Source organism: Podarcis liolepis, assembly GCF_965112155.1.
Source record: "Podarcis liolepis genome assembly, chromosome: 6".
NCBI lineage: Eukaryota > Metazoa > Chordata > Lepidosauria > Squamata > Lacertidae > Podarcis > Podarcis liolepis.
This window is the reverse complement of record NC_139559.1, coordinates 59,766,384-59,791,969: the sequence shown is the minus strand read 5'-3', so window position 1 is coordinate 59,791,969 and position 25,586 is coordinate 59,766,384. Positions and strand designations below refer to the sequence as shown.

The window sequence follows — 25,586 nt, the reverse complement described above, 5'->3', positions numbered from 1 at the left end:
TGTCATGTTTAATGATGACTACCTTGAAAAACTTCAGAGCATCCATTTTTCCCCACCACTGGGTGGCACTGAGGTGGTGGCCCCACTGGCAATCACCTCAGAGAGCCATGTGAAAATGGCATCTTTCCAAAATTGATCTGCAAATCTCTCCTGTATCCAGAGAACTATAAGCAGTACAACCTTCTCATCCAATCAGGTTTTTGCCCTTCTTCTGTGGCATGGCATTTGAACAGAGCTGAAGGATGCTATGGATTGGGTAACCTGTGATTCCTTCTCAGGCAAGAAGGGGGCTGTGTCAAAAGACATTTGTGGGCCATATCATTTGTGTCTCTACTGCTGACAGAAACATTTGTTAGCTTATGGGCTGAGCTGGGAAATGGAAAGCTTGGGAAGCAAGAAGTCAAAACTACCACTATGGGTCTGGCAAGCCTGCCTCAAAACAAAATAAGGCAGGGATGGAAACTGGATTTGGCCAGTAGGCCAGATCTGTAATTTCCCTCCTCTCCGGAGGTCAACTTTTGAGAAGTGGGCAGAAAAAGTTAAAAGGGGATCCCTGTAACCTTGGATCAGCTGACTGACAGTACAGCGAGCCCCTCAGAAGGCAAGTGCCCAGCACCAATCCAGTTTGCCATGAATCCAGTTTGCTGTAACAGCCAATCAGCTGATCCACTGCTTTATAGGGCGTCCCCTTGAAGGCAAGCTCCTTGCATCATTGGGACTCCCTGAGCAGCACTGACAGGGAACCCCACTTCCAAATGAACAATTGGAATTACACTCCATATGGTTTGTATGTGTCCTTTGTTTGTAGCTGTGCCAATACTTGCCCCTTGCCAGATATCACATAGGACATCAAGTGTGGCACAGGTGGCCTTGGTTTGTGGGGAACGGTCTCGTGGGCCCATCCCAGGACTAATTAGGCCTGCAGGCCAAACGTTCTCCAGTGCCAATGTATAAAAACTCCAGGTCAGCAAGGGCAGGGATTATGGTTTCTGGGTTTGTAAATACAGAACTGAGAGTTCAGCGCACCATGTGGATTGTAAATCAGGTGTTTGCACAGGAGGTGCTAATTATGCTGTAGCCATGAATTGCAAATTGTAGGCAATCTTATGGGTAGAACTGAACTTTGATTGAAAGCTCATTGACTTTTTTCTCCCCCTAGGGACTGTATTTCTGTACTGTATGGAGCTTGAACAATTTAAAATACAACATTAAAAACAATTTAAAACAATTTAATGTTCTTCAAAGAAGACGCTCTAAAAACTATTCTTACAATTATCTGGGGGAGAAATGGTTTCCCTTAGAAATGAAGCCATTTCAATGCTGAACTAAGTTAATTTGACATAGGCATAGAAATATGCAAACTGTGAGACATCAAATGCAAATTTCTCCTTTTTTTGCAATGTCTCTCACTGAAAGAAAACAAAAGGTCAGCAATAAGTGGCAAAAGTTACATTTTTTTGCTATATTTTAAAGCTAAACTCATGTTTAAGTGTAGCAGGCAACCTGCAGCTTTGACTAAGGCAAATACCAACTGTAAATTGATGTAATGTGTCTGTATTTAGTGCCGATACAATGTGAACTATCTACTAAAAACAACAACCATGTTTTTTAAAAATAAAAAAATACCCAACATGGAAATTTGCACGTTCTGAGAATTAGAGAAAATTACAGTCTCTCATTAGTTGGGTTTTCTGTTGCCTTAATTTACACTGCTAATACAGTGGTACCTTGGGTTAAGAACTTAATTTGTTCCGGAGGTCTGTTCTTAACCAGAAACTGTTCTTAACCTGAAGCATCACTTTAGCTAATGGGGCCTCCTGCTGCCGCCGCGCCGCCAGAACACAATTTCTGTTCTCATCCCGAAGCAAAGTTCTTAACCTGAGGTACTATTTCTGGGTTAGCAGAGTCTGTAACCTGAAGCGTATGTAACCTGAAGCGTATGTAACCTGAGGTACCATTGTACACAAAGAACCATCTGTGAAGAAAAATCTAAGAAGACATCACCTTTAATTTTATATATTATATATTTTAATAATCGCTAAAGTGGGATATGGGTAAAGGGGACCAGTAGAGGCTTAATTTCAAAGGACAGTGCAGCCATGTGCAATGAAGCACTTGGAGAATAATAGATGGTTTTCCCAGGATATCCAACTGAGAAAGCTTCCACCTCATTAGCATAGAATAATGCCACGGTGCTTGTTTGGCATTGGAAAGTTGTTGCCTGCAATCCCTTTCATGAGACATTATCAGTAGTTCTCATTTTCCAAGAAAGCACTTGCATTCTTATTTAAATTTAAAAGGGATGGTAAAGCACCAAGTGCACTGCCATTATGCTCACCAAAGAGGAGCAATAATAGGGCTAACAGTAATGTATTCCAGGTTCAGTCGGAGTAATCTTGTTTTTGTCAAGAGAACTGTTAAAACAGCACAAGTGGAATTCACAGAATCTGCCCTCACCGCTGGGCTTCGTGGAGTGCCATGATGTGAGGAAATGCGAAAACTAATCCCCCATCAGCGAACAGCAACAACTGGTATCGTCCAAGGTGACACAAAAACATGGCTGACTTGGACAGCGGGAAGCTAAAGAATTTCCGTTCCATAGCACGCCTTATCTCGCATTTGTAATGTGCTTGGAAGGCTGCAGATTTGCATTTCAATTGAACAGAATTCAGTTATACAGTTGACGACAAACAACATAATAGCTACTAATAGTTCACAGGCAACAGTTCAGACAGAAACAGAGAGGTGGACAAATGTACTCCACTTACACCACCAGTCTTAAAGAAGGGCAGAAAAGAATGAAGACTATTTTCATTCTGAAAAATATACTAGAAATTAAACATAGCAACAAAGACTAGCAACCCATCAGAAGCCAACAAGGCTCAGCTGTCAGGAAGACCTACTAGCCATCATTCCATCCCTTGTGGAAAAGTAAGATGAAAGTCTAATTAATTCCTAATAATTAAGAGTGTGCTTCTTATCTCTTCCCATGTTTGTTGAATGGGAAAGTATGGTGGCCTCTTAATTATTGCTGTCACTAGGGACTGAAGTGACAGTATCTAGCTCCTCAAAAGTGAGTGAAATTCAGTTTCTTATATTTTACATTATTGTCCTGAGAAGTAGTCTGCCTTCTGGAGGTTGCTCCTAAAGAATGTAACTTAAAAAAAAACCCCAATAGCCCATGTAGACCAGTCATGAGGCAGAGGAGTTATTGTTTTTTTGTTTTGTTTTTATTATGTACTTTGTGTTTTTTATCTTGTATTTTTATGTTGTGAACCACCTTGAGATCTACAGATGAAGGAAAGGTACACAAATTTAATTAATTAATTAATTAGGTCTCCAGCATAACTAAACTGATATTTTTCCTCAACATTTCTCAGTAAACAGAAGTTTCCTGGTTGAACTCTTTCTTGCAACAAGTTCAGAGGAGAGACAACTTTGCAAACTTAGGGAAATAAGGACTTTTTTTTTTGCGAGCAATCGTTAATATGAACAAAAGAATGAAATTTCCAAAATCCTGGGGGAACTTACTTTGAGAGGAAATTTCTTGGAATTTTTACTTTTTTATCATGTCTGCTTGGTAAATAAATTCATAATTCATAATTACAAACCAGTTACAAACGTGATGAAGTACCATTGGCTTAAGTTATTTAAAGGGAATAACTAAGGGAAGCATTGTAAAAGTGCCAGTTTCCAGTGACTTACTGCAATGGCCTGAATTGTGGCCAAGTAGATAAGAGCAAGATCATCCAGGCCTTGAGATAATGTCAGTCCAACCACCTGCAGAGAAAATGAGAAAAACTTGCTGATGTGAGAATTCAGTACTTCCCAATTCTCTCGCTAAACAAAGTTCTAAAGTGAGTCCCAATCTTGTTGCTGCAAGTTGCACCCAAACAGTCATAGGAAAACACCTTTCCCCGCTCTCCTGAGATGGGCTACTGCATACTTAGACAGTCATCAGTTTAATGAGCAATAACACAAATCAATCTGGTGAATTCTTCCTGGTCAATTGCGTTTTTAAACATTATTCTCGTCCCCATCCCCTACATCCAACATACTTTTCAATGAAATCGATATATAGGTTCATAAACAGAGAACTGTTCATTTTACTGTGAATCCATCTTGGTGCCTCTCCAGATGTTTGGGACTATAATACCCAACAGACCAAGACTGCAGCTGATGGGAGTTGTGCAAGCCTGCCTTATTCCACTGCTTCTAACTGTCACGTTATACCGTATTTTTCGCTCTATAAGACACACTTTTCCCTCCTAAAATGTAAGGGGAAATGTGTGTGCATCTTATGGAGCGAATGCAGGCTGCGCAGCTATCCCAGAAGCCAGAACAGCAAGAGGGATTGTTGCTTTCACTGCGCAGTGAACCGTCTTGCTGTTCTGGCTTCTGGGATTGCTGCGCAAAGCTTCCTCAGGGCAACGGGAGGAACGCTCCCCCTGCCCTGAAGAGGCTTTGCACGGCTATCCCAGAAGCCAGAACAGCAAGAGGGATCTCTGCACAGTGAAAGCAGCGATCCCTCTTGCTGTTCTGGCTTCTGGGATTCAGAATTTTTTTTGTTTGTTTTCCTCATCCAAAAAATAGGTGCATCTTATGGTCTGGTGCGTCTTATAGAGCAAAAAATATGGTGGGATTCACCTAAGAAACACCAGCAAGACTGGCAGTGGCCGCCAAGACCATATAACACCAGTCCTGAAAGACCTACATTCGCTTCCAGTACGTTTCCAAGCACAATTAAAAGTGTTGGTGCTGACCTTTAAAGCCCTAAATGGTCTCAGACGAGTATACCTGAAGGAGCGTCTCCACCCCCATCGTTCAGCCCGGACACTGAGGTCCAGCTCCGAGGGCCTTCTGGCCGTTCCCTCACTGTGAGAAGTGAGATTACAGAGAAGCAAGCAGAGGGCCTTCTCAGTAGTGGAACACCCTCCCATCAGATGAAAAAGAAATAAACAACTATCTGACTTTTAGAAGACACCTGAAGGAATCCCTGTTTAGGGAAGTTTTTAATGATTGCTGTTTTATTGTGTTTGTAATATTCTGTTGGGAGCCACCCAGAGTGGCTGGGGAAACCCAGCCAGATGGGCAGGGTATAAATAACAAATTATTATTATAAATTATTATATTATCACTCGTCCAGTGGGGTTTTCTTCCTTCCTTCCCTGGGTGCTCCGAAATTGGCTATGGGGAGAGAACCCACCCACCCACCCACCCACAAAAAAACCCAATGCACAAGAGTTTACACTTGTTAATGTTAAATGTGGATTTAACATTTAATTGCTTTCTCTGGAAGAAAGCAAACTGCTTTGGCAGAGAAGGTATTACTTGGGAAGGCCTAATGGCTCATGGGTCAAAATAAGGATGCAGGAAGTGGACAGTATGGGAAAGTAGCCTTTCAGATGGGATAGCACTCTTTTTGTTTTCTCTGCTAACAGTTAATGTGCCTTCTCATCTGAAATTTGCTGCTTTTCTATACTTCAGCTGCTTGGCCAGTCCTACAGAAACGTATGAACTGTGCAAAGCTCAAAACTAATGTGATTAAAAATTTAAAATGTGTCAAAACATACCTCCTTATGTTTCAGTCATATGATATGGGAAGTATCCTGAACTTTTGCATCCTAAAAAAAGTTCCAATTTCAACAGCAACAAATGAAAGGAAAATCCCTGAACTCAGTGGGATTTCTATTAAAGAAGGATGGTAATGTTCAAAATACAAATGCTCATTTCAAGCTCTCATTTTATCCCATTGTTCTGTTCTGACCCGTTTTCAAAGGCAGGCTGTTTCTTACCATGCCCTTTAGTGTAATATCTGCAAGGGGAGATCTGTTGCCATGGAAATCTGGCCAAACATGTAAATCAACAGTGAGGAAACCCACAGGCAAAGATTTCTTAATCAGATCCAGGTGACCGTTCAAGTATGTATATATACTTTGAGCACTGCAAGAAAAACAAGTAGAAAAGAAAAAGGGGTGTGGGAGAGAGGTTATTCCTCGAACATATTGCATGATCTGTACTCCTAAAACAGATATACACACAAATTATCAAAAGGCCTACAAAGCCAAATTAAAATATGGAGAGGGAGGTGAAGAGAAGGAGAAGATGATATCAATATATTACTTTTCAGGTATGCGTTGTTGAACAGCATGGGTAAGAATCAAAAGTGGAACTAGGATCTCATCATAGCAACACTTAAGAAGAGGTTTGCATCCTGATTCCAAGCACATTTGTTTAATCTCATTTAATTTGAGTCAGGCACTTGCAAAAGCATCAGCTAAGTCTCACTGACCACACAGATCAACGGCTAGCCCTTCTCCGGCTACACCTACAGGGCAAGCTTGAGAATTGCCACATCTTGTGAAATCACCGGAGAGCTAGCTGCATGCATGGGATTTAAACACAGAACGTTTGCACGTGGAATAAATCATGGGAATTTCTCATGAATATTAATGGCATTTTGCAAGCACAGTGCAAACACAGCATGCTCAGCAACGGAAGCCTTGGGTACAATCCAGAGAATCCTCAGAGTGCTTAATTTCCATTCATATCAGTGGAACTTAAAAGTGTGCTTAGTTTTCTCTGGAATGTACCCAGAGGGTGAAATCCAAAGAAAGTGAAAACAAGCCAAATCCTACTGAAATCCATGGGAATTGCAATCTAGCCTTCGATTGCATGCACTGACATGCCAGTAAAACTATGCTACTATTACCACACTTTATAAAGCTCTAGGAAAAAACCTTGGGAATAGGCTTTTACAAACATCAGGGATGGATTTTTAAAATTCTACTGTTAGTTTTGCCTTCCAGGGAGTACCGAGAAGACTTCATTTTCAGAAAGGATGGTCAATAGGAGAGCATCTTCCTCTAATTACAATTGATTAGTCATTGTCTCAGTTTTGGAGGTCCAAATAGTGATATTTATTTAGCCTCTGCATGTATATTCAGTCATGCACTAATGAGCTCCCTGAGGGAATTTGGCATGTGTTTACTACTCTGACTTATGACCTCCTTGCAGCTGTATATTTATATTCTGCATTTAAGCATTCAGCTGCACATTGTTTCAATTAGAGCTTACCATGTGTTTGCTATCTGAGGATATCATTCAAAATGAAGTGCACTTGGAAAGCATTAAAATAACTAATTCATATCATTATTCACATACTTTAAAGGTTGTTTTATGTGACTTGTGGAGGAAAACACAGGAATAGTTTTGTAAGTTACTACAATTCCTTAGTAGCCTTATTTCGTTTCCATTTGTCGTTTCCATTTGCAAGCAGAAGAGAGAAGAGGACTTTCCCCAGAATAAGTGCGCAAAGGATAGAAGACTCAGCTGAGAAACAGCGCGCTTCCATTGAGATGGAGGAATAGGGGAAACCTGGTGGGAATATCTTGTCTCAAGGCAATATCATAGCCTTAATCTTAAGTCACTAGATAGTTTGAGTTTAAATCGTTTAGGAAATTAAGGAAAAACAAAACTTCAGTTTGTGGGAGGCCACTTCCCCAAACCACAACAGCTATGTAAGATTTATATAGCACTGTAGGCTGTTTACTTCGGAAAGCTTCACATAGGTATGAAAATATAAAATGGCCTTACAGTACGCCATGTTGACCAGCCTTCCCCAACCTGGTGGTATTGAACTACAAGCACATCAGCCACAGTGAGCATGTTGCAGATTGAGCTAACTGTAGTCCAAAACATCTGGAGGGCAGCCAGCCGATGCAGACTATTACTATCTAATCCAACTGGCAAATCCTCTTCAGCATCTCAAAGCTACTGAATACCCTTTCAAAAACAAATATACTCTGCAGATGCCAGAGCATGAACCTCAAGTCTTCTGTTATTGCAGCTATGATATATGCACATCATTTCTATGCTTATATTGTAGAATGGGAGTTGTTGGTGGGAGATCACCTCCTGCCCTAGTTCATAACAGCAGCAAGTTTTGAACTACAGACTGCTCAAATTCTTAACACATTAAGTCCTTAATGCACTAGGACAGAGGTTTTCCACCTTTATGGGCCCATGGCTCTCTTGACCAACTCCATTCTTTCCACGGCACCCCTGTGGGGCTCAGGAGCCCAGTTATGTCACCCCTTGCCTGCAGAGCCGGCAGCCCCTCACCCCTTTTTGAACACCCTCCCTTGTGGAGGGTTCCCTCAGCCTCCTCTCTTCTCCCCATTCCTTGGGAGTCCTTTGGGCAGCCACAGTTGTCGCTCTGGTCTCTGAGCTGCCCCCTCTGCCCCCCAAAGAAGTGCCTCCTCACACTGCCCCACAGGGACCTGAGAAGCACTCCTTGGCCAGCCCCAGAGGCACCATTCTCCTGGGCAGCTTGTAACCAGGGCTGCTGCAACAAACAGCTATGCAAGCCTTTGGGAGGCAGAGACGTGAGAGGGCATCAGAGGAAGGAGGGAAGGGGGACAGAGGCCAGTGTTGCCCGCAGCACCCCTGACCATCATTGAAGGCACCATTGCACTAGGAACAGCAACAGCAACAAAACAATGCCACTTTCCCCATCATTTACCAAAAGCCTACTAACCAGAGTATGATTCTCCATTGCTTTTCACTTTCTGACTCAGATAAATTAGCAAATTCCAAGCTTGACTAAAATTTCCTCTGTGCACCCCAGCAAAGATGTCTGACTCAACCTTGCAAAAGTGGTCATAGGTGCCTTAACAGGTGGGTATAACATGATCTACCATAGATGTAATGTTCAAACTTAGCTACTCAGGACCCTCCTGGCTTCTTTCCATTCAACACAGCTACTTGATGTTCAAAGTAATATATGGAGAGAAAGGATGGTAATTTTATGTGGCTTGTTTGCTATGTTTGCAACTATAAACTCACTTCCTTAAAGAATAGTCATCTGGAAAGCATTATAGAACTGCAATTGGGCACATGCCTGTGACAGTAAGTGCTATAAGTCTCTTTACCAACAAACTTCTGTCCAGCATCTTTGGACAGAACTAAGTGCAGCATCTCAAATGCACTTGCTGGCAGTGCAAGAGCTTCTTCTCTGTTTTATTTTCACTATGCTAAGAAATAGAGATATCACGGAGATTCATATTTCCTGTCTTGGAATACATGTCTTGAGAGGATCTTACATTTGCAACACAAGGCAAGAATTCCAACCCCTGAATTTATCTCTGGACATGGCTGTCCACAGAAATAATTGGGCAGGGAACAAGGTCTTTGACTTGGCCTGACTATTCACAGCCTTTATATGACTGAACCCTACGCACCATTACGTTACATGGTTCTGAAGAGAACCATATAATGTTTTATTGTAAATTTGTTTAATTATATTACAGCTTTAAAATGGTTGTTGCCTGCTCTGGGCTCATGAAAGCGATGAAGGGAAGGATATAATTCTAAGTAATAAATGAATTAGACACGTGGCAAAATGATTGACGGCCACTGATTAATAGAAGGATGAGAACCACAATCATTTCCAGCATGTATTTTTTTTAAATGATATTTATTGAAAGTTTAAAATTACAGAGAATAAAAAAGAGAGAAGGAGAAGGAGAAGAAGAAGAAAAAGAAGGAAAAGAAAAGAAAGAAAAGAAAAGATATATATATATATATATATATATATATATATATATATATAATCAGAAAAACAAGGAATTAAGCAATACAAGTCAGTAAAAAGAAAAAAAGAAAAATACAAAACACGCAATACATCAAAACCAACAAAAAAAAGGAAAAACAAAAAATAAAAAAACAAATCCAGTATTCCCAAATCTTTATCTTTCGTTAACTTGTTTCATCGACCTCCTCACACCTCCCTTTTTCGTATTCTAATTATTAATTATCTCAGCAAATCCTTTCCATCTTTCACTATATTCTATCATTAAGTTACCTTAATTTATTTTAACCTTATTTTACCATAAAAAGCCCTAGAGCTTAAAACTTAAAACTTATTTATACATAATTCCTTATAATATTTCTACTAAAGCCAAATAGTTTCATTCCAGCATTTTTCTAACACTCATTAATTTTACAATAATTTTCTAAATGAATTTTTAAACTTTCTTCCAATCTTCATCCATCGTCTCTTCTTCCTGGTCTCGGGTTTTGTCAGTCCTTTCTATCCCTTCCATCTAGTCCATTGACCTGGTGACCTTCTATCCGAGGCTCTTAAGTCTTTTCCATGTCCCTTCTGCAGGTCTTCTTCATGTTTATACCTGCACTTTACTTTATCTTCTGCTGATCTTATTCTTAATTTCCTTCCTTTCTCACTGAGGGGTAGATCTCGGGGAGACTCCAACTTGACAATGTCTTTATCCCTTCTCGACAGGCCAGCCCACTCTCCACAGTCAGCACTGCAATCCAAAAGATATTTGAAGGCATGTTTCAAAGTCCCTCCAAAGTTAAGGGCCCCCACAACTCCAAGCTCCCCCTGGCCCACAACCAGATCCCAAAAGTCAGAACATCCCTGCATAGGGGGATCCATCCAGCTTCCCATCTCCAAACCAAACAGTACTCCATCTCTCCCAATCTGACTTTCTCCAGGTTCAGTCGTCAGAAACAACAACTTATTTTCCTGCAAGGCTGCGGCTCTCTCCATTTCTATTACTTGAGGTTCAGCAACAACCTCCTCCTTTGTCTTCTGCACAACTTGTCCTGTCAAAGCAAATTCCTGAGATGGTTCCTGAGTAGTTTCTATGTAGGTATTCACCGTTTGTCCAAAATTGCTAACTGCAACAGTCATCAAATCCATCTTTTCATGTAGCTGTTCCAGTAAAGCGCTTGTCTTGCACAGAGCAAGCACTAAAACTTTTTCTAGACACATTCTTGCTCAAGGTCAATGTCTGGTTCCCACGATCTTTAATCTCTGCAGCTGTGAAATTCCCCAGATCGACTCCAGCAACAGTATCACAAGCTCCCTCTAGAGGAAACAATTTCTGTTTGTATCTGTCTTTTTGAAAGCAGCTCCAGCAGCAAAATTACTTTCATTTTCCAGATATCTTATTCCTTTTTATATGCAGAAAAATTGGAATCAATATGTTTCTCTTTTTTAACTATCTGTCAAAAAACGTTTTATTCACAGTCAATAAACTTCCCCAAAGCGTCTGTCTCTGACACCCTGTTCCCAGGTTCAAGACGGTGGAAATTTATCTTTCTTTACTCTCTCTCCTGCAGGTTTAAACAATCTAAGATTCCCCCCCTCTTCTCCTGCTTCCAAGGGGGGTTTGGTGTTTTTAGCTGATGAAAATTTAGTCCTTTACAAACGACTTTCCAGACTTTAGCTTGCAATGTCTTTGCTTCAATTTATTTACAAAAGCGGAAGGCGGACTTTCTGTTTAGACCTTCCCGGTTCAGTGCCAAATTAGTTCAACTTTTAAAACTCCAATTCTTCACTTTACTCACGGGTAGTTACTTTTAAATCCAATTGTCCATAGGAAAAAGTCAGCGCTCTCCGGCAACAGCTGTGCGGCTTCACTCCGTGAAAGTAGCAATCAGTTCGAAGCACCGCGCCGCTCACCCCACTTCGCTCCAGAGCCCCAAAATGGGTTTCCCCGCGAGTAGGGCAGGCGCTCTTGGTGCCCGCCGAATCCCACGTTCCCAGGCTTCCTCCGCCTGGGATTTTTAAGGGGTCCCTGCCTTCGCCGCGGTGGCAAGACCCAATTCTCACGGAGTGGGTTCCTCTCGGTCAGAGGAACTCCGCCAATGCCAACGGCGCTAACCTGGAAGTCTCCATTTCCAGCATGTAAACCGCAGTGTAATAGGCTGGCAGAATTAACATGGCTGTACTGTTGCTTTTTCTTCTCTTACACTTAACAACCTCACAGGATGAACATATGTAATGCCTTTGTTTCTTTCTTTTTTTCTAGACATCTACTCATGTCTAGAGCAAAATGCCAATAGCAAGGTAGCTCAAGTTATACCTCACCCCTAGAATTTAACACCTTCACATTTGAAACGTGAAATTCTGCTAGCCTGAGGCTGCCTAAGGTTTGGTGCATATGCTGTCCTACATGGAAACCCGATCTTGACTTAGAGAAGTCTTTGATGTGCAAAGCAAAAAGGCCAGGCAGACTATTTGGCATTAGGACAAAAGTATTGTAGCCTAAAGGTGAATGTTCAGAGGACCAGAGTTTCAACCATTTATTCTCGCATTACCTCTATTATTACATTTGTAAAAGCTCAGATGGAAAGCTGACTATAGAAATGATTTCTACGGTGGCAATTTGATAAGTGAAGCCATTTTGCAAAGGCAAAATTCGTGTCCAGGTAAACAGCTCCAGAGAAACACTCAAAACCTAGACTGCCCAAACATTCGTAAGGGTATTTTACAAGGACAAAATGGCTGGAAAAAGTCAACTTCTGGTGACGTCAGCACGTCAGAAATGCCCACGTGAACCAGTCCTCAGGTGTTCAAAACAAGAAAGATTGTATTCCAGAATGGGAAGGTTGAAAAGCCAGCTTGGAAAGGGAAACAACTTAATATGGTGAGAAGCAGCCCAACCCACATCCCAGCTAAGCTGGAACATTCCAGCTGAACTAGTTTCTGGAAGGCTGCCAAACTGCTGTTTCTAAGACAGACTGTAAAATGATGAAGAAATAAGGATGGTGACCTGGCTGCAGATTTTGTCTGTAGCTCTGGGAACGCAGCGTGTCCTTGGACGACATGCTCTATCTTTGGGGGGGAAAGAAAAGTAAAACAGAGATGAGTGTTCATATCAGTCCATAATATATGGTAAGAGTTTCATGTGTCTTGACTTTTTTTAAAAAAAAATCTAATTTAACTGTATTTAATCCGGTTTTCTAGTGAACTTAAAGGAAAACTATATACTGTGTGTATTGCCGAGTTGTGTGTAGTTACAATGTTAGCAGCCAGTTACATGGATCACACAGACTTGTTCCACGGTTTTTATGCAACTATGCGTTCAAAAGATGTGCACAGAAATTAACTTCTGGCTTGCTTCATCCTATGCGCCAGTCTAAGCTACAGCAGCATATACAGTGCAAGCAGGGACTTGCACACCTACTGCTGAGAAATGAAATGCTATGCCTGAGAACGGGCTAGCTTTGCTCCACATTCCAGGACACACTCCCTTACTATCAAACATAAATGCGTGTGCCAATTGACACACACACACAAAAAAAAACAACCACCACAGCTCTCCAAAGTAAAAGTGCTGGAAATTCTGCCGCACTCAGTTCCACGAAGCACAAGGTAAGCAGCCTGGTAATTAAACTAACATATAACTGCCCCCCACCCCCCTCTAAAATGACCCAATTTTAATGCATACCCCTTGACCTCAGCAACTCTCCTGGTAAGAAAGCCTAGCGCACGTTCATTCCCAACAGAACAGTTTGAGCAAAAAAATGATTAGAATAGGATGGGTGGAACTGCGGTCCATGGGCACTTTCATGCTTTTATTTTAAATAGTTTATGTCTCAGGTTTTTAAAAAAGTTAATAACTATACAAATATTTGTTCTGGCTCCTTTATCTCCTGATGTATGGAGAAGAGGCTATTTTGCCTCAATCTTTCTTCTGTTGAGAATCAGAAGGACATACCATGATAACATGGACAAAGTTTCCCATGGCTTATGAGGAACCAACATTATAACTTCTATAATTACCAGTAATGCATCAGTTCTAGATGACTGGATGATTATAAGATTTGAACGGACACGTTCCCTTATCACAACTAGCCCCAGCTAGCTTGTAGCTTTATCAGAATTACTGGGATTCCCACTGCAGTCCATACGATCCCACTAGCTCCCAACACATTTAGAGCTTAGCAGCGATTCTTTTTTTAACTCAGACCCTTTACTGTGAAGAGAAAGCCAAACTCACCAGCTTTCCTGTAGCACTCTGGCCTCCCTCGTTTAGCCAGAATCCCGGCACCATAGCTGAGTCATAGGGCCCCCAAACTCCAGGGACAAACACAGGGGACTTGCTTATCTGAAGAGGGAAATTAAAATCCAGATACTTAAAAGTTTCACACACATCATGTTCATGTTAAACCAGGCATAGGCAAACTCGGCCCTCCAGATGTTTTGGGACTGCAACTCCCATCATCCCTGGCCACAGGTCCTGTTAGCTAGGGAGTTGTAGTCCCAAAACATCTGGAGGGCCGAGTTTGCCTATGCCTGTGTTAAACACTATCTACCTATGTAATTGGCTCCTCATGGTGGCAGTTGCCATGGAGCTGCATGGTCAAGTCCTACACAGGGAGGAAAACAGGATGGCAAAACATGTGAAAAAAGGCATCTGAGGAGATAAACTTAACTGGACAACTTCTGTGGCAGCAGCAAATAAATAATAAACTGGGCATGAAGTTAGAGGGGTAAAGATACTGACTCACTACTAAAGCTAGCCCAGTTTCCCCCATATTTTGTTAAAATTGGCACCAATGTCAGAAGCTGTCTTTGAAACATTGACTTTCTACTTACTTAACTTTGAAAACGGAACAGCAAGAGTTCCTGCAATTATTTCAAAAGGTAATACCTTTCCTGAAACTGGATTTTTAAATTATTATTAAAAAAATGAAACCCTCCTTCCAGTTATGCTTAGGGACAGTGGCTGTAAATATGAATCTAAAATGTGTTTTCTGAGCAGTTTCAGGAAGGTCTAAATATTATGTGTCCTACTCCATTATTTAACCACATTCCATAAATTATTATTGCACTGTTCCCAAAGCTACCTTGTGCCTCTGCCAGCACTCAAAGGGAAAGTCCAATTAAAAGACTAACTGGTACTTCTGGGAAACCATCAGGTTTTGAATATCTCCAGCCAGGCTTGGTATTTTAGAGGATACCCACAAGAATTTGCCAGGACAGGATATTTCCGTCTCCCTAGCTTGGCTCTAGTTACACACTTAGATGTTCATATCATCTTACAACTGAAATACCATTTGTATGCATTCCAAAAAACTATCAACAAACGTGTGGCGCAATTAAGATTTGCACATCAATACATCTTTGGGCACAGACAATGGGTGTGGACATTTTATTCTTCACTGGGGATCATTTTGTCCTTCTCCCAGAAAATCTACAGGGATAAAAGGAGGTTCTGGGATCTGGCTGAGGGCCATTTGCTCTTTCCAATAAATCACTCCAGAGTTTCAGATACACCCACTCACCCCAGATTTCCCTTTCCCACAATATGTGATCACTCTCACTGAGGATCAGCCCAGTCAGAAAAAAGATAAATGCATATCTTTAAAGAATAACTGATATTACAATACTATTTGTACAATATTTTGTGGCCCATTTGCACACTTTATTCATGTTCACCGTTACCTGAGAAGGAGAATCCCAGAAATCAGCAGAATAAAGGCTGAAATTACATTAGATCTAGGACTTTAAATTGCTAATATTTTACAGTAAGACAAAGATGCAATTTGCTACTCAGCCTAACAAACTAAATCAGCCTTACCTCTGCCTGCTCCTGACATCTAGAGTGTACTTTGAGGTCATTTAGGGGTATTTGTAGTTTAGCAAGTTAAAATGCACATAAATATCCAAGTAGAAGTAATTCAAATTCATGTTAAATCTCTCACCCAGTAAAATTAAGACTACCAATGGTTCCAAGAGATCTGACAATCTCCAGGAAAGAGTGCAATTTTGGGATTGGGTGGGGGGCAGATAGCAAGATTCCCCTCATCCACCGCTTCAATTAAAAAACAAGGGATAAGGTCTTTAACAGGTGGTGATATGAAGTCTGAGTAATTGGCTCCTGGTTTCTTTCTTGCCACTATTTTAAACAAACATGAAAAGTGATTCAATAAATATTCAAACCCAGCCATGTACCAGCTGCAGTCTGGTTGTCTATTATAAAGAGCCAATGTCTGTCTAATCTGAGGTTAACCATTTGTGCAAGTTAGGGAATTAAATAGTAAAAATGTGAAGTAGCAGCCTAGGAGTTGCTTCAATTCCACTGACAAGGAAGCATATTAACAGGCTCAAACAGAGGACACTTTTATGAAACAGCACTGGATCATTATCTGATTATTGTGCTAGTAGGAGTGGGTCAGTAGTAACTTCTGACTCAAGAGTCAGATAATTAATATGTTTTACATGCTTTTAAGTCTTCGCTCTTGACAAGCCCACCCATATTTCACATTACATATGATCAAACTTGCAATCCCCAGTTGAGGAAGGCGGAAACTGGGGAGGCCAGAAAAACTCAAGCCTTAACCATTTCTATTTTTCTTTTCCCTTCCCCAACCCATTAATGAGTAAAGAGTTAACCTTTTACTACTATTCCACAATGCAGTGGAAGAAGAGTTGGTGGTGGCAAGACTATGGCTAATGTACTTCTCGCAGGGACTGCGTTATTTCCAACAATAAGATTCTCTCCCATGCAGGACTGTATTCCCACACCACTAGCATAATCCTAGTTATCACTGGTTCACAAGAAAGAGCATGATGATTGAGAAACCCAACAGCTGGTTCCTTGTACTGCCATTTCATCTCTGTTGGTCAGTGGTAGAGAAACTCATAAGGTCTTAGATCAAAACCAAGTTCTATGTTGGATCTTTATTTATTAAAGGTAATAAGAAATGGCAACCATTGCTTCAACAAGAAAGTGTTCAAGACATTTGGCGTGATCCACTATCTTTTATGAAGTGAAAAATTCCAGGCCAAGTATATGTATCTACCAGTCATATTCTGCTTGAAGATAGCTGAGAAACTCTGGGGAACTGGATTTCACCAGTAGGCCAGATCATTACCCCCAGCAGCCAAATTTGATGTTAGGTGACCCATTTTGTCACAATGACGTCAGCTGCCCCAGTTTTGTCTGAACAGTTTAAAATCAAGCTGTGAGAGCAAAGGTACAACCCACAAAATCCTGGCAATCAGCTAATCACTGTTATTTACAAATCCCCTTTTGGCTGAGTCACGGCTTGATCTGCTCTGCACTTGACATAATATGACATCAGGTGCAGGCCAGGTGGGCGTGACTTGGCTGAAATGGGCCAAATGGTCAAAGGTCCTCTACTGCCACCTTGGAAGAACACACACACACACATTAGGAATTGCTGGATCACAGCCATTGCACTTACGGCCACAAGAACAGTACAATATTGTTTCATAATGAGTCGCTCATAGGCACCCTTGGATTACCTGATCACCAATTAGCATCAACTGTTTTAGCAGGAAGATTTCTATCCGTTAAATGGAGAAAAGCATTGTTGCCGTTGTATGCAAACCCTTTTCAACCACTGAATTATCCCAAGGATTTCTTTCTCCTTTTGGTTCAGAGAATTTCAATTCTTATAAAAGTTCAATACTTTCTAGCAAGATGAAGAAATGAAAAAGAACTCTGTGTGGGAGGATTTAACCTCAGTCAGTACTCCCTGCAAGATTTAAACTAATATGCAAGATATGTAAACATTATAGAGCAGTCAGAAACAAATGAAATGATGAATCCAGTTTAACAGTATTCAGCTGTGATACAAGTGCCAGAAGGCAAGGTTTGTTATGAGTAAATCATCTGGATGAGGTACAGTCCTCGGTTCAACCTCGGCGTGCCCTACTGAAAATCAGTGTCTAACTCTTGAGGATCAAAAGTACATCAGATAACTGGAACCTGCAAAACTCTAGAAAACTAGAAAAACGTAATTCTATGTAGAAACAACTGCAAAATGAAAGGATGAGTTGTCTTCTTTATTCTAGCTTTACAGAATCACAACTGTGCACATTTACAGAAGGAAGAAAGCTTGAAACTAAACTCATATGTGGTTTTAAATGCCATCTCCTGGTGCAGACAGCAAAATGAACCCGTCACCTTCCCACCAACATAAAAGCTATGTTCTGCTTTATGGATTTTCAAAAGCAAGGAAGGAAGGCAGGAGGGAGGGAGGCTTCAACGAAGACACAGACATTTGAAAGCAGAAGCTTAAATATTTGTGTGTATCTGTCTTGATTGGAGTCAGGGATCAGTGCCTGGGATCAATGGAAAACCATATTTTCTCCAGAAGCTTTTTGTACTGGCACCTTAAAAGCATTCTGTGGTCTCATGAACCTCTGGCCCTCCTGCACTATTTTAATCTACTTGATCCTTGCTCCTTCTTGATTTGTCTCAATCTTAGGAACATTTGGGGGAAAGTGCAGAAAATTTGTTGTTAGAGAGATTCAAAGCCCTTTCCCTCAATAGCATATTTGGCATGGGAGAACTCAAATGCCCCTTCCCCAGATGGCATTTGTTTGCGGGGGAAATGGTTTAATTAATAGGGAATTGAATTTAGAGAATGCCATGGATTTGTCAAAAGTGAGTTCTATATTTACAAGTTGTTCAGTGTCCATGAATTGCCAGTAATAAAAAGTCCCAAATGTAGAGTTTTTATAACTAATCTGGTAGCTGACTTCAAGATTTCTCTGTATCTGATGAACCTGGCAATAAAGCAAATGGGGTACGGTGTCCCTCTGCTCTGGCTGTGTTGGTGAAGGAAACCAAATGCACCCAGCTAAACGGCAGACAGGTGGAAGCTATTGCCAGTAGAAACCCTCAAAGCAGGCTGTTTGTGGGCACAGTATTTGCTGGCAATGGGCCTGATCCAGGTCTCTTCACTACCTTGGCTGGTGAGTCAAGGAGCTGGTACAGCAATGGGCCATTTTTCCTTGCTCCCCACCTTCCATCCTGGTTTTTGCAACAGTAGAGGTATGGATGTGGCTACTGAGGCCTGACCCTGGTGGTCGGGGTTTGGATTGCCCTCTAAGGCAACCTTATTAGAGAGTTCATTTTCACCCATGTATATTTATGAGAGGGACACAGGTGGCGCTGTGGTCTAAACCACTGAGCCTAGGACTTGCTGATCAGAAGGTCGGCGGTTTGAATCCCCACGACGGGGTGAGCTCCCGTTGCTCGGTCCCTGCTCCTGCCAACCTAGCAGTTCAAAAGCACGTCAAAGTGCAAGTAGATAAATAGGTATCGCTCCGGCGGGAAGGTAATCGGTGTTTCCGTTCACTGCTCTAGTTCGCCAGAAGTGGCTTAGTCATGGTGGCCACATGACCCGGAAGCTGTATGCTGGCTCCCTCGGCCAATAAAGCAAGATGAGCGCCGCAACCCAAGTCGGTCACGACTGGACCTAATGGTCAGGGGTCCCTTTACCTTTACCTTTTTATTTTTATGAGAATGCTACAATAGAATTAACTGCAAGTTAATTAATCCTTATTGAAATATATTAATTGAGACTAAATACATTTCAGTGCAGATTGTTTAAGCTGCACGTTTCTCAAAGCCACAACAGGATGTTCTTACACTCACCAATAGAGGCTCTTTTAAAGCTACCTATGGAAGAACATATTAAGTCCTCACATGTTACCATTCTTTGATCCGATCCAGACATTACTGCAGTGGTGTGTGAACCACTTCATGATCTGCTTCCACAACACTCTGGCAATGTCTATTATTTGGAGAGAGAGAAAGAATACATGGAGAAGGCAAGTGATATTCTTCCTCCTCCATAGTCTTGTTCCATGTAGCCTTGCTAACAGGTGATCATAGCATCCAAATGTTATTTCCCACAACAGCAACCCCAGCACATAATGTCTGGACATCATTAGCAAAGGTAGTAAAAAAAGAGGTCAGTGTTTCCAAGCGATCAGAATTTCCAAGTGTTCTCAAGGTTCTGTGGAACACAGATACAAGGATGGGTGTTTTTGGTTATTGCCATACCTTCTCAGAAACATCCAAATTGGAACTACGCAGAATAGGTGGAGGGGGGATTATTAAATGTGGTCATGTGTTACCAATTAGTGTTCAGTTATCTTGAAAGCACCTCTGTAGTGTTACAAAGCAATAATGGGTTCGACTGAGTGATGTGACATGGTCAAAAGACTGGTGTAAATGTGAGTGGATTCTTGGCTTCATCGCATAATCATCTTGGAGGCTCTTTGGTTGGGATAGTGCAATGAAAATTGAGAAAGGTACACATACAGTTCTGCACCCTATTAATACTTAGATTTACTTTCCAGGTGATAGCCAAGTTCTCAAAATAGGATCAGAGTAGGAATTTATGTAAGGCTATACGGCCAGCAAATGTGGTAGATGAAAGATGTAAGTTCTCTCAATTTCTCGCTTCCTTAAAACTGTATGTGCTGATGAGATCCATTTTATTGTCTCTAATTACTATAAATCCAAAGAGGTACTACGTACGCATGTCTTTGCATTTCTGGGTCTATAGAACAGATAATTGTTACTGACAAATTAGGTGTGCAAAACTATTACAGACTCTTAAGGTTTTGCTTCAGCTATCAGCAACAAAATGTTAGCTGTCCAGATTAAGACATTGTTGGTCCTCCAAATTTATCCATCCATCCTATCCTGGAACTATTAAATGGTTCCATCTTATTGATTGTTATCTACTTTAATTTCTTTTTATGCTTTGAACATTTGTACTAAATGAAGTTTCTAAGAAACTTTCAAATCTTAACTTAAATTGAGTTTTTAAAGGATTTAAAACTCAACTTTAATCTGTATGTGGGCAGGCATTTACCAAGTGCAAGATTATATTTAAAAAGATTTTCAGCTCTTCATGTTTCATATGTTACAGGACAAATATAATATGAAATCTCTAGGTTTTGTGATTTTTTTTTAAAGTTTAGTACTTCCTAATTGAGACAAAGATTTTTTTGCCCTGCACTTTAGAGTGCACACTTCTTCGCTGTTGTTGTTCTTTAAAATCATTTCATTTAATGAAACTGTCTGAGTACAAAATAACCTTCACCCCTCTACTATTTACTGTGCCACCTGCCATGAAATGGAAGCAGAGTGCTTTGATAAATGGATGCAAAGGTTGTCTGGGTACACTTCCACAGGCAGTGTTGTCTTGTGCACTGAAATGCCTTTTTGTACCCTTCTAAAGTAATATACCACTTACAGCAGACACTGCTGCACATACTAGAAACCCTATACAGAGCAGCAACCCTATATGCCTATTAGTAGGATTTTCAGATGTCTGTTATATTAAGGTACCTTTAAAAAAACAACAACACACTCCTATTTTCAGGACAGGGCAGCACTAAATACCCTGATGGTGATGATTACTTTCAAATATCCCAATTCCAAACCAACTTCATAAAGCAGAAGGTACAGCTTTCAATGCCCAAATTATCTCATGTATTTTTCATCTAGATATCCACTCTTGGGTATATTATTTCATTCACTTCATTAGATGCTATCCAGATTTACAAACACTCCAAATATAATTCCACAATTTCTACAACTGAATATACAAACTTGGCCAGCTGTTGAAAGATCAAACTTCAAAACATCCAATTTGGGAAAACAAATAGGATATTATCAATTACTTTATCTTTGCTTCCAAATTGCAAAGCACGAGGATCTTAACTGATTCTAAATATTTGATAAAGTTTGCCTATTCAAAATCTATAAAATCCACAGTATAATTTTATGATTATTCTATAAACATTTAATGTGGTCTAGTAGTATGTGCGGGTGTGTGTGTGTTATTTTTTTAAAAAGATTCAGATTACAGTGAAAATACTGCATGTACATATCATAAGCATATGCATATTTACAATGACCATTTATACTGGCTAAAGAAGTAAAAGGCTAACTCTTTGCAATAAATGGCAAAGACAAAAAAATTGATCGATACATAACCTAAATACCTTAAATCAGGATACATTGAGATAAGCCATTGGTTTGCTATTTAATGTGTAATAAAAGCTTAGTTAGTGCATGCAATTCTTGGAATGTGGACTACTGTCACCTGATGGAAGACTCGACCATCACATGACAAAGCAATCATTACTGGGAAAACATGGCAAAGTCAATTGACTGAAGTGATAGTGTAGTTCTATAGATCCACAGTACATGCGGTTCTTCAACTTACTCTAGTCCCTATTGGGAAAACCCTGCCTCCTATAGCAAACTCAGCTGGTGACGGCCAACAGGACTGTACCCAAATGCTATGCTCAAAGGGAAAAGTATGGTTTGGAGCACTAAAAAAACACCCCATGAAAAACTGTACCAGGGGAACCCTCCTCCTCAAAAAACAGGCTAATGAGGACTGAACTTGTTTAGTGGCCATGGGAGTGACAGGTGAAAAAAAGGCACCTGAGGAAGGGTAGCAGTGGACGAGGAGAAAGTTCTGCTTAGAGGGAACTGCTGGCTAGAACCCAGAACTGCACACTTTTTAGGAAGGGGATAAACAGCAACATATTGTTTTTGTTTCGGTTGTGACCAACTGAAGGTGGTACAAGGCCACACCAGCAGCCGATAAGCCTGAATGCCCCTCAGACAAGAACATTTTGTGCCCTGTACTCATTCTAACACCTGGCAGATTGGCAGGGGGGTTTCTATGCAGAATTTCTATACTTGGGCAGAAACAGAATCATGCTAGAGCAACTCAGCCCCACAGGCTCTGGTGTGACAGCCATGACAAGTCGGGCTAAGCAAACAGCAACAGTGTGCTGGATGCCAAGATGGAGAGCACTGGTTTGAACCAAGTCTCAGGGAGTAGGTGAATCCTGAGTGAAGGACCCCACTTTATAGACAATTACCTTGGAGCAAACTGCCATTCAAAGCACAATACCCACACACACAGAGGGAAGAAACAACACATTAACAATGAATTTTGCTCAATCAAATAGGTCCCACTCTGGCAAAAAGGTTTGTCTCTAGGTTTTGTACTTAGAGCTGCAAAATTAATCTCATGTTCTGTGACCATAAAAAGACGTAAATTTGCAAAAAGAAGGAGCTTTGACAGTAAGAGCTGTTTGACAGTGGAACAGTCTCCCTCAGGAGGTTGTGGACTCTCCTTCCTTGTAGGTTTTTAGGCAGAGGTTGGATGGCTATCTGTCATGGATGCTTTAACTGTGATTTCTGCGTTGCAGGGGGTTGGGCTAGATGACTCTTGGGTCCCTTCCAACTCTAAGATTCTATGATTCTATGATTCCATTCTACTTTTGTTCAGAAAGTGGAGATAATATGCGTGCAGACAGATACCTTTTAAGAAGCTATACCTGCACTGTACATTTAAAGCAGTTACCACACTACTTTGAGAACTCCCCAAAGAATCCTGGCAACTGTTGTTTGTTAAAAGTGCTAAGAGTTGTTAAAAGACCCCAATTTCCCCACAGAGCTACAATTCTCAGAGTGGTTTAACAACCGGTCTCTCTTCCTGGGGATCTCTGGGAATTTTAGTCCTGTGAGGGCAAAAAGACATATCCTAGCCAGTGGCGGGGGAAGGGGGTGCGGGTCGCCCGGGTGTCATCACTGAGGGGGGTGACAAAATGACAAAAATATGAGGGGTTTTTTAAAAAAAAATAGGCTCACAAAACTTTTTAGTTCCGTCCACAAACGTTACGAAATGCGGCTGGCGCTGGGCACCACACTGTGGGAACTGGCACTTACTGCGGGGCCTGCAGCGTACCCGAGCCACGCATCTCTCCTGGGAGTGATGTGGTGGCTGGAGCGCCTGTAGGCTCCGCGCTGCCTAAAATGGCAGCGTTGGACTTGCATCTGCCCACCGCCTCTCCCTCAGCCGCCCTACAGCTGAGGGGGAGGTGGCGGAGAAGCTCCATGCAGTGCGCCCCACCCCCGGCTGCAAGACGCACGCACTACACCTGGCACCCGAGCGGCCAGCTATGCCGCTGATCCTAACTACACTCAGCACCCTTAAAAAACTGCAGTTCCCAGGTTTCTTTAGTGAAGCCAATGACCACAAATTATGCAGTCAAGTTTTCAGTATTTGGGGACAACGCAAGGATCAGTACATGCAGAGTCTAATGGATGAGCCTCACCCAGGGAAAATATTAGTTGCTAGAAACTGCTGGAGAGTGCTCTTGTGCTCATGTTTGTGGGACCCCCCACAGGCATCTGGCTGTGAGAACGGGATACTGGACTAGACGGGTCATTGGTCTCATCCAGAAGGCTCTTCTCTTAACTGTTTAAAGTGGCATGATGTTGCTTTAAATGTGCCTGAAATTTATCGTTTCTTAAGGGAAAATGTAGAAAGTTTCAGAAGCCAGGAAATGGAGAGACCATTTGAATCAGTTTAAATGTAGGTTGTAAAATTGGTGAATTAAAGTGCCTGAAAAATGAGGTCAGTTCAATATTTGATCCACAACTCATGGCTTATCTTTCCTCTCTCATCCTAGTAGGTTCCAATGGTGTTCTTTCCAGATTTCAGTTTAATGTGATTTCAGCGTTCTCTCTGTCAATTACACTGCATAACTGTCTATGAAACTCTCCTAAGCCAATGGAGTTGCTGTGGTCCTCAACAGTTTGAAGTATTTGTAAAACCTTACTAGCAAACCCAGACCAATTCATATCTCATGTGCTTTTCCATGATTACGGGGCCAGTTGTCCTGTGGTACTTCATCTTCCGCTTTTCTTTCTTTCTTTCTTTCTTTCTTTCTTTCTTTCTTTCTTTCTTTCTTTCTTTCTTTTTACCAAGACTGCAAATCTCCGGCTGCCATCACCAGAGCTATTGCCACATCTGCAGCCTGGTCACTCACCGTGGCAAAAAAAAGGGGGGGAGGTTAGTAGTTCAGTTAAGGGACTGGCTTTGTGCCCAATTGTTCACAAATTCTGCTGATCTTGAGGGCTGCTTATATGTTTCTTCATGTGGGCAAGAAAGTGCTGAAAGGACAGAATGGTTGTATTGCTTCTATGGGCACAAAGAAGTGCCAGACAGTTCTTATTCTGCAAGATAGAATTCTGCCACCTTTTATATGGCACCAAAGGCACACGTATTCCTACAGGGTGACTAAGAAAATGTAACAGTTTGCAGCAGTTGTCTTTGTGTGAGAAGGTGGAATTGCTGTCCAAACGTCTACACTATGTATATTTAATTGTTAGCTATTCAAGATTTCTCCCCACCACCTTTAGCAGGAGAGAGGCTGTGTTCTTTGAAAAGTATCCATGTGCTTCAATTTCTACCGGGACCAGACCTACCATAGGACAATGAATGACAATTTTTAGATTACTGTATTTTTCGCTCTATAAGACGCACCAGACCACAAGACGCACCTAGTTTTTGGAGGAGGAAAACAAGAAAAAAATATTCTGAATCTCAGAAGCCAGAATAGCAAGAGGGATTGCAAGCGCAGTGAAAGTAGCAATCCCTCTTGCTGTTCTGGTTTCTGTGATAGCTGCGCAGCCTGCATTCGCTCCATAAGACGCACACACATTTCCCCTTACTTTTTAGGAGGGAAAAAGCGAGTCTTATAGAGCAAAAAATACAGTATATGTTTTATTTTTCCATTCCCAAGCAGATATGCCCAGGAGATTTTCCACTTGGTCAGCCTTGGGCACTATGCATGTTTACTTATGAGGGATCTGATGTTCTGCTTCAGGCAGTATAATGTCTTGGGCTAACCCTGCGCAGTTCTACTATTATGCCGCCGTAAAACTGCATTTCTCTGCAATCACAGAGAGATTCATGCCCATCATATCAGTTGAATTAAATAACTAGGCTGCAGTCTGACTTTTAAAAGGCTACATTTGAAAATGCATTCTGCCACTTGTGAACCAAAAAGAAGGGAGATAGAAGATGGTGTGGCTGAAGAGTTTTACATTCCCATTGTTCTTCTGAAGTCCTTTCAGGGTGTCTTGTCTGCAGTAGTTTTGCTTTTGTTTTCATTTGCC

The 25,586-nt window shown here is 41.3% G+C and overlaps 1 protein-coding gene across 1 annotated transcript in view; it reads right to left on the bottom strand.

Annotated features, from left to right (window-relative positions):
* The window catches only part of FGGY (FGGY carbohydrate kinase domain containing), a 139,834-nt gene that overhangs the window by 42,489 nt on the left and 71,759 nt on the right, over positions 1 to 25,586 (bottom strand). Inside the window, exons 9-12 of the mRNA XM_083510343.1 lie at positions 13,815 to 13,922; positions 12,585 to 12,646; positions 5,796 to 5,943; positions 3,706 to 3,780 (exon numbers count right to left, since the gene is read on the bottom strand). Of these exons, the coding sequence (XP_083366469.1) occupies positions 3,706 to 3,780; positions 5,796 to 5,943; positions 12,585 to 12,646; positions 13,815 to 13,922 (393 nt within the window). The remainder of the gene's footprint in view (positions 1 to 3,705; positions 3,781 to 5,795; positions 5,944 to 12,584; positions 12,647 to 13,814; positions 13,923 to 25,586) is intronic.